We start from the raw sequence: 15,462 nt of genomic DNA, 5'->3' as shown, positions 1-15,462 counted from the left end.
AGGGTGTGCCAAACTTTTCGCAAAACCACAGAATACGTTTTACGGTACGGGTGGTCAATCTTCGTGAATGCTGTGTTCACTGCATTGCGATCAGTAGGGCGGCCGACACGGTTTCCTATGGATAAGGGCTTTGTTCCTATAGGGGTCTCCCAATATATACGCGACGGTACGTGGGAGCACAAGTCCGTATTGATACTTATCGCTTCACCGTGGAGGAATCACCCAACCACTCAATGCTAAGATATCACGTTTAACGACGCCGGAACACGTCTCTAGCTTAGACCTCTATGTGTTTGCGTTATGTTTCAATGCGTTGTTATGTAAATTCAATTTATTTTAAGGTTGATCTTGTTTAGCAGTTTTCCTTTATGGATCACCACGAGATGTATAGTAACACTCCTAAATGCAGTCTAAGATGATAAGCAAGCTTTTCAATCTTTCAACTTTGAAAATCTTAACTACTGAGGGAAAAGAAAGACAACATCTTTTCACACAGACCATAGAGCACACACTAATGCACTTTTCCCTAAATCAACATGCAAACTGTCATAATGCACATGCACAATGCAAGTATTTCTTTTCTCTTTCTTAATGTTTGTGCGATACAAAAAGAAAGTTGTTGTATAACTTTGAATTCAATTTCAAGTGAAAGCAAACAAGCTTGTCAAAAATCAAAAGACACCTTAAGATTTACTTGTTTCGACACTAGAAATATATAAACTCAAACCATATGACGAAAGCAAAAGCTCAATCAGCTATGAACAGCAAATAAACTAACTCTTAAGATCAAAACGACACTTAATCACAGGTCTAGATCTAAGAGGCCACAGCAAGACTAGTTCACTTTCGTTATGGGAAACTGCAAATGATGTAAGAAATACACAAAGAACAAACACAGTTTCTTTATACAACCGAGGCAGAATAGTGGCAAGGAAAGTTGGTTTCAGATAGGTACATAGACTGGTAACAGGCTGCAAAAACAAGAGTGAAAACAGGGCAATAAACAGGAGGGAACCCCAGTAGCACTAGGCAAAACTGGTCCAGCGCAGGTAGTACACTGTCAGTTTGACATTCAGCGCAGGTAGCCCCTTCGGGAACTGCGCTGAAATGCAGACAGCCTTCACAGCACCTGCACTGAAGATTCAAACTTTCGTTTTCTTCAGTTTCTGGGTCACAGATTGCTAAAAAATTCACAGTTTTTGGCCAAATCAGAAGCTATCAGTCAAGTACACACTAAGGGATGAAAAGGAGGATGAAAAGCTATCACTAAGAGATTATTAGAGTCCTTGTGGATCAGCTCTTCAAATCATAAAATTGCCCAGAAACTGAGCTAGAGTAGCTGCCCTCTACTTTGCATTTAAAGGATCCAAATGCAGTTCGATTCGGTACTCCCTGTGTTTATGAAATGAATAGCAAAAACAAAAACAACCAACAAGATACGATTCCCCAGCGGAGTCGCCAATTTGTTGTTGGGAAAAGTATCCAATACGGAATGACCCTATCCCACTCTAAGGGTGATAGTACCTCAACAACAACCGAATGCAAAGCTATTTGAGATTACTTCTTTATGAGATGTAAGAGAGAGGAGAAAGAGATCCACTAACCGTTATCTTCCGCTAATGATTGATCCAATCTTCCTTCTTTGCTACTTGCTCCCAGCTCCTTGCTCTTTCACTGGCCCAGCTACACTAAGATCCTGCAAAATGACAAGAGAGGGAAACTACAAGAAGCATACATTCATAATTGATTCAAGGATTAGAATAAATCAAATATACAAGCATCAATACGCCATGAAGACACATGCATATAGAAGAACCTCAAATGCTTTATTAATGGAAGAAGTAAAGTTCTGAGAGTGTTACAACCATAAGGGGCCCAATCCAGCAACACCTCCCAGCAGAAAGAAATCTCCTCTTCACCTCCTTCAAGCAAATCACCCAATAGTTCTATACTCAAACCAACAGCACTTCCTTACATTCACCAGATTCCAGCCTCCCTAGACCTCATGAGAGAGCTCTATATATAGGAGTTTTGGAGAAAGGATGAGTCAGCTTGAGGCTGGCATGAAGCTGACTAGTGTCCTCTCCCACTTCAGTTATTCTTCAGTTCTTGAGTCCACTTGGAGTTTCTTGCTTCCACTTGGAGATCTAGATCCTCTTACTCATCACAAGGCGAATTCCTTGATCCAAGTGTCATTTTGGAAGCTTCCTGGGCATTTGACACCTTGAGGAATGACTGTGCCACTTGGCCAATCTCGCCCAGCGCAGGTAGCCTTCATTATTGTTGACATTCAGCGCAAGTACAGAGTGGAGCAGTTGACATTCAACGCAGATGCTCAGTGGAGCAGCTGACATGATCCAGAATTAGCTTGTTTTTGAGTGTTTTCAAGTGGAGAACTGATATTTAGTGCTGTGGTTTGCTGAACTTGTTCCTCTAGGGGTAGGAACAACATGTTTAGGGACTTTGGATCCCTTAGATTATTGACATTTCATGCTTCATGCTGTAAGGCACAAAAATGTCTATAACAAGGGAGCCACGGTTAAATGCGGATCTGTTGGAGACTTCAACGGTGGAAGAGAAGAACGCAGGTCGATGAGGAAGGGAGAACACTCAAATGGAGGGAAAATGGCAATAGAGAGGTAGGTTTGGCAGTGATGAAGAAAAACTCAGCAGTAGAGACAACAAACAAACAAAAAAAGAATCTGAAATTTTCTGTTGAATGCCCCAAGCATCAAAAACAATTTCGAAAGCTTTTCAATAAAAGAGAAATTCTGAATCCAGCAGACGGTAGCTCAATGAAACCTGAGAAAATTATGATTTAGTTGATATGCTCTGCTTCTAATTCATTAATGAAACCCTGAAACCCTCAAAAGATCTCGAGATTTAAGAATTTTGGAACCCTTATAAAATTTTCCAAATTTAAAAAAAATAAATTAAAACCATTGGACTGCCAAATGCTGGATAAATTCCCTGCAAAATGATGTTGATGAAAGATCTTACCCTCCAAGGCCTAGATCTAGACTCTACACAGTTTTCTTCTTCAGATCTATAGCTGCACGACAACAAGAAAACACCCAAACGATATATACAATGATAAAAACTAAAACCTAGAAAACCCAAGTCAGAAAACCAAAAATAATTACAGATCTATGTATAGGAATAACAAATCTATCAGATCTTAGGAGTATGAGCCCAACTCCATTCCCAGATTTGATAGTCTAAGGCTCTCAACAACTAGATTTATTAATTTCGCAGATAAAAATTTAAAATTTTTAAAGTTTAAAGGAGGTGCTAAGCTCAAAACCCTTCATGCATCACTAGTAAAAAATATCTTATGATAAGCTCGGGATCAAATTAAGCTGGGCTCTTCAGAAAACACGGATTGAGAGTTGGCTGGTCCAACTGAAAACTTCCCCTAATGCCCGATGATCTAAAAATCAAGACTTTCCTACAAAACTCAATTCAGCCATAAACATAGAGCGAGAAAACAGTAATAAAACTTAGAAAACTAGAGATACCTGCTATTACGTTCAGAATTTAGATTATTATTCAAACCCGAGCAGCTGAGCAAGATATTTGTACTCAAATCACTCTTCAGAAGCTATTATCAATGGCAAAAAGAAATTACGCATGAAAAACAACACAGCATACAGTATTTCCATGAAGAGTAACACCGACAAAAATTAACCCCAAAGTCTTTCTTTATTATCCGAAAAAGTTTACAGAAGAGCTTTTCACTTAGCATATGATCAAAGGATCAGATGAATTGACTAACAAATGACTTCCTATTTAAAGATAAATCCTCCAACGTCTAGTTCAAGTGATCCTTGTCAAAGCAATCTTGACCATTGATGAGGATCAAAATTTCTTTTAATTTCATCCGTCGAAATTTTAAATTCTTGAGGAAATTCAAATTAAATTCATTTTAATTAATTCAAAAATTAAATTTTTGAATTAATTTTCTCAAAATTTTGACTTTGACTTAACCCTAGGGACAAAAGACTTAAAATTTAGCAAAATAATTAATTTATCTTAGTCTCTGGACCTTTTAAAATTTGAATTTTAAGGACCAACGAATTTTGCCTTTGGAGAATTTAAATTTACCTAGGACCTAGAATTGATTAAATTTCTGGCTTAGGATTTTGATTAATTTTTTGGCCAGAAAATTTAATTAATTAACCTATGAGGGGATTAATTATTTTTTCTAACCCTCAAGACACTTTAGATCATAATTTTCATATTTTTACATTATAAGGGGGGAAACCCATTTGAAAAAGACCCTCACAAACTACCCATTCCTGTGACACAAATATAATCCAGCAGACCAAGCAATTTGTAATAAAATAACCTAACCAAATAGTTATGATTATTCCCAAATCACTTTTACATAGACTCGATCTATAACACTCAGACTCGCCTAAGATCTCAGTGACAAAATCCATTCCGGCATTGGGGTAAGGTTGAAGGAAAACTCTGTCGACCATTCGAAAATGGATTGGTGAGACAAAAAACCTTCCGGAATGTAGATCATCACCAAAAACTTAGGTTTACCTAGGAAATTACATACATGACAGAGATTTGCTGAGATTATTTACATCATATACATGCAAAATGGGTTTACATTGTAACATGATAATCAGGCTGATGATAATAGTTGAATGGCACAGACACATCAATCAGGCACTATCCCTTTTACGAAAAAGGACGGTGTACTGCTATGGGTCGTTGACACGTAGTGGTAAACATGTGTAATGTAGTGAAATTCATGGTTGTTTGATATAAGTGCTTAATATTTCTGAGTTCCCAATGTTATCTGCTTATGGTTGTATTCCTAGTTTATTGTATTATTCTTTATAAAAAAATAGTATAGGGCTAGTCCCTACACTTGGTATCAGAGCTCCAGTTCAACGTCTAGGACTTATGGCCCCTTTGAAATTGATACATCGTTTAAAATTTTTGAAGTTATTTTTTGTTCTTATCTGGTCTATATAGCTTTTGTTCCTTTGTCGCTAGACAAAAATACCATCCACCTATAGATTATCCAAATTGTACCTAAAGTATTTACCTGAGCTATGGTTTCCTCTTCTTCTTGATTATCAGGAATTGAAAAGTGGCTTAGTTGTAATCAATTATTTCCCCTATATACCCATATTTAACTCTCTATTAAGCGACTGCGTATAACATTGTTGGGTCGAGTAGTTGTAACCAATTTCGTTGGTACTTATAAGCGTATGTGGTCTAGCACTTGGGTGATAAATCGAAATGCAATCCGGTCCTTTGGATTAAAAAAAAATCATAAGTGACCTGCCTGCCTTGTTGGCTTTGGTTACCAGTCCATTACATGGGACAATTACAAGGATTATAATTTCATCCATCTGATAAATAGATAACCTAGTTGGGCTTCCAATAGTTAGCTAGTTGAGGAGACACGCTAGTCTTGGTGAAACAACATGCTAGTTCCTCGAAAGGCTACATCAATGCAGTGTTGATAATATTGGATTCGGGAAAATATCGGCGAGGGTCCAGAAAATATCTTATCGGCAATATCAGCGAAAAATATCGGCAAAATATCGGCAAATATCGGCAAGCATAAAAATGCATAATATATTCATTTTTTTCAGATTTCTAGACATATAAAGCAATAACAACATGAACTAAACACATTGGCACATAAATATGAAGAAGGCATTGATATATATGATTTCAATAGAAATGATACATCAAACTTCAAAGGCGATACCAAATCTTGTTGATCCCTGATAATTTTCCAATCAAGGACTCAAACAAAATAACATCACATATCCTGCTGATCCCTAATAGTGATGAATTGCTAATTGTCCAATCAAGTACTCAAACAAAATAACATCACAATGTCACATATCCTGCTGATCCCTGATAGTGATAATTGTCCAATCAAGGACTCAAACAAAACAACATCACATATATAAAACTTTAAAAGTATTTCATCATCATGAGTTATAAACTTATATGTAGCAAAAGTTGCAAAACAAATAAAACTAGCAACTATCTATCTGAGACCATTGGCCTCTCCCTAGCAGCTTTCTTTCTGTCTTGTTCAGCAATTGCTTCACGAGATTTTTGTATAACGTCTGCACTAGAAACCATACAAGGCATCACATCTGCATCATATGCAGAGAGTTTAGCCAGATGTTATTTCAATCATGTAATCCCTCCTGACATCTTGGTCCCACACAAGTTGCATGATATATATGCCTGATTTGCCCCACCAACAACCTCCCCATACTCCCAAAATGGGTCCAAGGCTTTTGGCATATTTGACATTTGTAGTGAACTAATTCAAACCTAGGGCACAAAAAAAAACAAAAAATTTGCATTAAACCCCCCAACACAAAATGAAAAAATAATAAGTAATAACAACCTCATTCAAAAAAAATTACTACATTATTTTCATTTTGCAATGTGAATGAAAATTGGCAATAAGAGGGTGCATAAGAAAGTTGAAAAAAAAAATGAAGCTTGCTGTCCAAATATGGAGAAAACCCTTGCATTGGTTCATGGGCATGAAAATCATAGCAAATGGAAAAAAACAAAGAAACAAAATGTTGGTAGGCAAAGAGGCAAGCAAGCATAACCCTAAATCTATGAAAAAATCATTAACATAGGGGTTTTTAAGAACATACCTGCTAATGGAAGAAATGAAGTTTGTCTCACTATTCTTCAATCTTTGATCCACAAAAAATTCTTAATTGGTGGTGATAATCGTCGTTTGATCTTCAAGCCCTCCTTGACAAGCACCACAAAACTCTTTCCCTTTCTTCTCCAATACTCAGAAACAGAAATGAAGAAAAAAAACCAATTTTCGTTTTTTGTAGCCGCGAAAAAACACGCCCGACGATATTTTATATCGTCGCGAGATATTTTAGAAAATATTGCCGATATTTCGGAAATCGCGCGATATTTTCAGGAGCCGAAAATATCGCGATATTTTCTCGGCGATATATCGTCTTGCCGAAAATATCGCGATATTTCTGATATTTGGCGATATATCGCCGATATTATCAACACTGCATCAATGACTCACGACATGGTTTACCGAGGTGGATTTAATAAGATTTTGTAGTGAGATTATGATCTCTACACCTGGTATGAATTGGCAAAAAATTGGCTCAACAAAAGAGCAAAGAAGTTAAGTCGAATCGGGAATAAACTAGAAAAACTCTACAAGCACAAAAATAAAGATATACAATTGAATGTCCAGCATGTTATTTTTTGTAGCATTGGATGTTTTATAGCCACAAATTTTGTTGGAGAGGCTAGAATACATGAGATATCCAAAACCCAGAAATTGTTCTAGAAATTCCACCTAGAGGTGTCTCAATTAGATTATTAACCAATTTTTAAACATTTCCTAAGTCTAAACTTAGGGAATATGGTTAATTAATCAATATTAATTGAGATAAGATGAGAATAGTCTAGAAACTCACATGGATGGATCTAGAGATGATCCTAGCCATTGATTAAGTTTTAGTTTTGGTCGTTGGAGCTTCAACAGTGGATTATAAGAGGAGATCCATGTGGTGCTGGAGAATGCATCAAAGTCACTTAGAGAATTTGATTTTCTAGAGTAGTAGTAGTCAGTTGCCAAAGAGTTCGAGCTTCAGTGAAGCAACATAGATAGTGAGGGAATAAGAGTCTTCTAGAGTATGTTTTCCAAGTCCAGAGTAAGTTTTCCAGGTCTAGAGAAGCAACAAAAACAGGGTCGAGTTATTCATAGTAAGGCAATGCAGAGGACTACACAGTTGCTTCAGAAAGCCAGTTTGATTTAGTTGGAGTAAAATTCGTTCTCAGTTCTAGAAGTCAGGCAAAGGGTCCAGAATGGTGGAGAGGCGATTTCCTCATTAGAGGCAGGAATAATGACTTCATCAGAGGTAGATTCGAGCCACATGGGTGGGAGATAATGCAAAAAGTCTCATTCTTGGGTTTGGATGACCAACTTTATGAAGGGAGGTTGTGCTGGGATTGCTTATGGAGGAAGGGTAATTCCCTTAGATAATTTTGCCTAGATTTTCTTGTTGTGGATTTCTAGTTTCAGGCATCTAGATTGTACTCATATTTTCACTGTTGCATAATAATAAAAACCCTCACAACTGCATTGGTTTTCCAAAGTTGGGTTTTTTCCGGGACATTTGTCCAAAACTAATGGTGTCAAATTTTATGTGTGTGTGCTAGTATTTTCTCAGTTTCCAGTGCTATTTATTTTTTGCAGAATTTTATTTATGAAGGTTGCAGTGAGTTTAATTCAATGTTGCCATAGCAATAAACTAAATAATTAATATATCAGTTAGAAGAATTAATACCAGTTGTTGCAATAGAATTTCAGTAGTGAAATTTTTACATGGTATCAAAGCATGATTGATGAGCCGGGACACTCAGAAGCAAAATTAGCAATTTCACTTTTCAATAAGAGTAGCATGCCAAAATTCCTAGAGGTAGCGCAATCCATTGGCAGGCAAGCCAAGTTTCTTGGGGCAGTTCGACTTTTCAGTGCAGAGAGGTAGAAAATTTGATTCTCTAGTTTGAGTGATTTTAGCAAGCATAGGGAGCAACTCAGATTTTCGCGGAGCAAATTTCTAGATGGACGAAGAGGGTTTTGCCGCAGTTTGCTACAAAAAAAAAGCACACAAAATAGAGGGAAAATTTTCCTTAGGGAACTTTGAGTCTCGGAAGTTTGAATTTCTAGTTGCAGGTTGACAGTAACAACTAGTAGATCCATGCATTCTAGAAAGGAGTGTCAATAGCAGAGCAACAACCGAGCACAGGGAAAGAGGAAGTTTTCGACAATTTCAGAGATGAACTCTGTAGGGCTTAGAGATTATGATAGGTTTGATGGAGCTTCCAACTATGTCATATGGAAGGCTAGGATGTTCTTCCTTCTAGATGAATATGGCCTGAAAGCTTACATTGATAATGTGATGCTTGTTCCTCAGGATGCAGATCAGCTAAAAGAATATAGGAAGGAGATGGTGCAGGAAAAGCGGTTGATCCTGGATGGATTCCGGGACCATATAGTCTCACGTATAGCTGCCAAGGGAATGACCAAAGAGATGTGGGATGCTCACTCCACGTTATACCAAGGTACTTCCGAGCAACGAAAGATTTTCCTAGAGGAGAAGCTTAGATGCATCTAGACATAAAAGGGGGTAGGCATAGATCCCTTTCTAACTAGGATTCAGGAGGTCCAAAACCAACTGTTAGCTATTGGGGTAGTGCCTCAACCTTCAGAGCTAGTATGATTGGCACTCAACAATGTCTTTGAGGATTGGCAGGTCTTCGTCCAAAGTATATTGGGCAGAGACATGCTACCAGGATGGGACAAATTATGGGCCAATTTTCAACAGGAGGAGTTGAGACGAGCTCTGTTAAAGAGCCCCATAAGTAGAAATAGTAGCAGCGGCCAACGGTGGTAAAGGAGGAGGAGAATGTGGCCCTCACACCAAAGGGTCCCAGTCGGGGACAGGGGGAGCAGAGGAAGAAGAAGAAGGAATTGTCAAAGGTCAAGTGTTCCAAGTGTGGTGAGCTCAGTCACTATAGCAAGAAGTGGCCTCTCAGAAAGAAGGACAAGTCAGAGAAGTAGGACTAACAGGCAGCTTCAACAGAGATTGACAAGTTGTCTTCCAGGTTGGAAGAACAATTTGTCATGATTTCCAATATACCTCCAGGAGTGAGGTGGGGTGACTGTTGAAATTTCTAAGTCTAACCCGTTAGAAATTTTATCTGTATTCTTTGGTTTATTTCTCCTACTTGTTAATTACAAATAAGTTATTTAAACATATAAATATGGAAATAAACACAATACAGTCTCAACCATCTACAAATCAACAACTAAAAGAAAACATACACACAAGTGACACCGTTATTTTTGGACAACTCGTCCCCGGAAAAACCCAACTTGGGAAAACGGTGCAATAATTCTGAGTGTTATTTTATTATGCAGTCTATCCTTGAGTACAATTGGGTGCCAAACTGGCTCACCTGACAGAGAAAATAATCTGGCAGTAATGTTGAAGTTTCTAATTTTACTTAGTTAGAAACCATCCATGTACTTTATCTAATTTATTCCTACGTACTTGTTATTTTCCTTAACAAGTTATTCACAATGTAAATACTGAAAATAACCACTAGTGCATGCTCAACATATTACAGATCAACAACTAAAAGAAAGAGAAACAGACACACCATATGACACCAATATTTTTGGACTAATGTCCCCGGAAAAACCCAATGTGGGAAAACCGGTGCAGCTATCTGAGGGTTTTCTTATTAATCAATATCAAAGTACAATCTGGGTGTTGAAAATGTCCTACCCAATAGAGAATTTCCTTGGCAGTAATATCTCTTAGTCTCTGACAAATCTCCTAGCTAAAACCTCGGATAAACCTTCTGGCAGCTACTCAGCACAAATATGCCCCAGAAACCCCAGCATCAGCCTCTCTCTGGATTGTGTCAGCCCCTCTCTACCCCATGCTGGCCCTGCGTCACCCCGGATGGGTCTGCGTCAGCCCTGGGAAGCCCTGCATCAGCCCTCTGGCCCTCTGCATTAGCAACTCTGGCCTCTCTGAGGCTCTGCATAGCTCCTAACTGCCTCTGCGTGGCCCTGTGTGAGCCCTAGCTAGCTCTGCGTCACTCTCAGTGGCTATTGCACTGCTCTCCTAGCACTATCTCTGCCTCTCTGTCTCTCTGTCCTCAAATGCCCCTCATCTACATCTTCTGATCACTAATTCTATCTATCTTAGCAAACCCCACTCTAGAGAATAGAATGATTGATCACTCTGGTGTATTCTCCAAGTGACCCTCAGGCCTCCTCTTATAATTTTCCTGTTGACATTTCAATAGCCAAGATTAAGTCCCTAATAAATGGCAAAGATTATATCTGGCTTGATCCATGTCTTTTGGACCATTCTAACACAGATTCATATTAATACACGTTAATATTTTATGTTCCCTAAGTTTAGACTTAGGGACTCCATTAAAAATATTAATTATTTTAATATCTCCTGATTTGTTTAGAATTTGCTCAAACCCTTTTTTGGTATTGGAGATCTCATGTTCCCCAACCTCTCCACCAAATTTCATGGCTAGAGCACATCTGATGCTACCCCAAATCAACACTCCCTCTTAGCAAGGACTGTGCTCATCAATACTCCTCACTAATTATTACTCTGATCATCCGGCATTGGTACCTGTGCTGATGCTAGGCCTTCCTTTCCAACATCCTCTGCACTGTTGCATCCTGTACTGCTACCCATGGTTCTGCCACTGGCATTGCTACATCTTTACGATAGCTCCCTCTGCATCCGTGTTGTTGTTGTTCCTTTCTCCCAGCACTGCATCTGCACTGCACCTCCTCTCATCATGTTGCATCGTGCTACCCACTGTTGCACTACAACTCAGTTACTGAGAAGTAAGTAAATGATTGTTGGAAATAATACTGAGAGGTGGGGGTGAATCAGTACTAGTCAAGTCAATAATCTTTTCCTTTTTTCATACTCAAATTCATATACGCTACTTCAATGAAGGTAGCCCACGTGTACATGCAACTGTGTTTAAGGAAACTAGCGTATAGACAACAAACTTATGATTTAGTTAATTCATCATATGTTGATCTTTAACCAATGCTTCATTAATATAAATAGTAACCAGGTACAGTAAAAACCGAATAGACCATCACACATAAGAAACACACATGAACACCAAGATATAAGGTGGAAGCCCAATGCGGGACAAAAACCACCTGCTCCTGTCTTCTTTTTAATATAAGAAAACCTATTTACAATCTTGTGCTGGCGCAGACTCATACCAGTATGCAGGCACCCACCTGCAGAAGTCTATAACCTTCTCTCATTCTCCAACTACTACTGGAAGGGAGCTACAACCCCCTATCTCTTGTACTAGCTGATCTAATTACTAGTATGTAGGTGCCGGCCTACTGAAGGATCCAACCTTCACTAGTTTTCTAGCTACTACTGGAAGGGAGCTCCAACCCTCTGGCTCTTGTACTGGCCGATATGTTTACCAGTTCGTAGGCACCAGCCTACAGAAGGCTATGACCTTCTCTCTTCCTCTAGGGACCATGTTTCATAAATTTTCATACTGGATACTCTAGGAACACAACATCAAAATCTGAAGGCCAAGTTTCATCCAATTTTCATACTGGACCCATCAACAACATTGAAGCACAAAATCAATTACCACTACAATACAAGTATAATCATTAAATACTCAATCATCAATCTCTGAATCATTCTCTACTGAATCATTGAAGACTTGTCACCAGAACACAGAGCAAAACCCAGAACTCTGCAACAACCACTAGAACTATCTGCCAATTCAGATATCATATTTCATAATGTATATGCTACTCTGATGAGCTGAACCAGCATGTATATGCGCTTTTACCAAAGCGAACTCATGTACAGATCTACAAATACTAACTTAAAAACTTCACAGCTATTTCAGAATTTAGTCATACCCATATCATAACATTTGCAAAATAAAATATGCATCAGTAATTCAGATCTAGTCGATCCATGATCAAACCACATAATGATAATACATTCCAAGTCTTAAGATCCCGATCCATCATCCATTATTATCCAAATAAGTGCATCGTTGGTTCAGATCAAGCAAAGCATCACAAACCCATAACCTGCATACTGGATCTCACACTTCATCAGATATTCAATCCTTGCACACCTTCGCCTAATGATATTCTCCTCCTTATATATTTTTAGGCCTTTCTCAATACCATGGACCAAAACCACTTAGGACCAATACATTGTACCAAATACTTACGGTCAATAACTCAGACCAGATATCATGGACCAAATACTTTAGACCAAAAACTTAGTTTTCCAACATGTACGCGCTTTCCCTTTTGTGAAAGTGCGTGTGTACATTATACGCTCCTTTTGGTCTATTAACCTATGTGTATATGCTCCTTTGTAAAGGTGAACCTGTGTATACCTCCCTTTCTTCATTCTTTGTAGTTTGATCATGTTGTACCATGATCTTCCGTCTGAGTGAGTTTCCATCAAGGACAACACCTGTATCATAATGCCAACAATCTCCCCCTTTGGACTTGATGGCAACAACCACACCAGGTCACTCTCCCCCTTTAACATCAAGGGAAAAGGGCAGACCAAGATATTCTCCCCATTTGATATACATTATGTTTTCCATACTCCCCCTGAGTACATGCTGAAATATTTGATTGAGCTCCCCCTTTGTACATGCTAAGATGTACCAATCCATCCATGCTCCCCCTGAGCACATGCAGAGTCTGTAAAAAATATTTTTCAAAAGAATAAAATGACTCTACAAATCAACCAATTGAGTATGACCTTCCTATCACCAATGACTCATACATACATCAATCTCCCAACCAAGTGGGGATACACCATTTTTGACTCATCCACCCAACCAAGTGGGGATATACCAAATGTTTATACATGACTGAAATAGAAATTATTACATCATCCTTCCCATGCAAAGTGGGGTTACAAATTACATCATATGACTCATGGGTCTTTAAAAGATATACATGACATTTTCTAACAAAGACCAAAGACCTAAACAAGACCATGATAGTCATCAGCAATTATCATACATGTTATAGACATTTTTGTGCCTTACAGCATTGAGCATGAAATGTCCATAATCTAAGAGATCCAAAGTCCCTAAACATGTTGTTACTACCCCTAGAGGAACAAGGCTATCAAACCACAACAATTCACAGAAGTTCTCCACCAGAAATTGCTCAAAAACAAGTCAATTCAAATTCATTTCAGTGGCTACACTAGCTGTTTGCGCTGAATGTCAAAGCCAACACTGGCTACCTGCGTTGAATGTCAACTGGAACACTGGTTACCTCTGCTGAACGAGAGTGGACATGTGGCAGGCTCATTTCTCAAGGTGTCAAAACCCAGGAAGCTTCCAAAATGACACTTGCCTCAAGGAATTCGACTAGTAATGAGTAAGAGGTTCCAAATCTCCAAGTGGAAGCAAGAACCTCCAAGTGGACTCAAGAACTGACAGAGGGAGAGGACACTAGTCAGATCTCAAGCTGACTCATCCTCTCTCCAAACATCTATATATGGATCTCTCCTCCATGAGATCTAGGGGCTGGAATTTTGTTATTGCAAAGAATTGCTGTTGGTTTGAGATTTGGAATCATTGGGTGCTTAATGCTTTGAAAGGGGTGAAGATAGGAATTCCATTTGCTGGGAAGGAGATGCTGGATTGGAGACCTCTGGGTTGTATCTCTTCCTGAACCTTGTTATTCATCAATAAAGCTATCTTGGTTTCTCCTATATGCTGATGTATTTTTGATGTATGAATGCATTAGTGTATTTAGTTTATTTCTAATCCTAAACTAGTTATGAATGTGAATATATGTCTTTGTGTAGTGTTCTTCTCTTGTCGCAAGTAGCTGTTCTCTTGTCGCAAGTAGCTGTTCTCTTGTGATCTTGCAGGAACCCTCTGAAGCTGGATAAGAAAGAAGGCAAGTAGCTGTGAACTCCCAAAGAGAAGAGAGACCAGATCGAGGGACAAATAGAAGACACTGGTAAGTCCATATTATCTCTCTTCTTTCACATTTCATAAAGGAAGAAACCAGAATAGCTGTACTCGTTTGTTGCTAAGGCACTGTCACACCTTAGGTGGATAGGATCGTCCTGCATAGGCATTTTTCCCCACAACAAATTGGAGACTCCGCTGGGGAGATCTGTTTAGTCATTTTATTTGTGTTTCTCTCATTGTTTGTTTCATAGACTTGACAGCAACAATCGAACTGCATCTTTCCCGGATGCAAACTAGACAATTGATGCTTTGATCCAATTGCTGGAATTGTCTATGATATGAACAATGGAATCACAAATGATTTGATGATCCTTTGTGATAGATCTTAGTAGCCCTTCAAAGCATCCCTTTGATTACACCTTGCTTGTTGCTTTTATTTGGCCTGAAACAGTTGATTAAGTAGCAATCTATGACCCAGAACCTGAGGCAAACGAGAGTTTCTCCTTCAGCGCAGACCCAGTGAAGGGATTATTCATTTCAATGCAGTTCCCGTGAAGGTTACCTGCACTGAATTTCAAAACCCCTGTGTTGAGGTTGCGCTGAACCAGTTTTCCCTTCTGCAGCTGGGGTTCTCTGCTCTGTTTTGCCTTGTTTTTATCTCTGATTTTTGCAGCCTGTAACCAGCATAGGTACCAGTTTGATAACTCCTTTTCTCTGCTTAGATTCCGCCTCCTTTTGTACAAAAAGACTGTGAGTGTTTTTATGTGTTTGTGGCATCATTTACAGTTTTCCTTTGCATGAGTGAAATAGTCATCATGTAGCCCTTGATTCAGATCTGTTGATTGTGATCTTAGAAGAGAGTTCATTGGCTGTTTGCAGATTGATTATACATTTACTCTTGCT

General features: G+C 38.7%; 1 protein-coding gene across 1 annotated transcript in view; it reads left to right on the top strand.

Moving 5' to 3' along the window:
• Positions 1-9,421, top strand: part of LOC149202535 (uncharacterized) — a 248,085-nt gene extending 238,664 nt beyond the window's left edge. The window contains exons 26-27 of the mRNA XM_089401620.1: positions 8,970-9,117; positions 9,309-9,421. Coding sequence (XP_089257746.1) covers positions 8,970-9,117; positions 9,309-9,421 — 261 coding nt within the window. The remainder of the gene's footprint in view (positions 1-8,969; positions 9,118-9,308) is intronic.
• The last annotated feature ends 6,041 nt before the right edge of the window (positions 9,422-15,462 follow it).

The sequence above is a fragment of the Pinus tabuliformis genome, chromosome 2_1, assembly GCF_031772625.1.
Source record: "Pinus tabuliformis cultivar Carrire ecotype Pingquan chromosome 2_1, CPIR1, whole genome shotgun sequence".
Taxonomy (NCBI): Eukaryota; Viridiplantae; Streptophyta; class Pinopsida; order Pinales; family Pinaceae; genus Pinus; species Pinus tabuliformis.
This window is presented reverse-complemented; position numbering and strand designations above follow the sequence as displayed.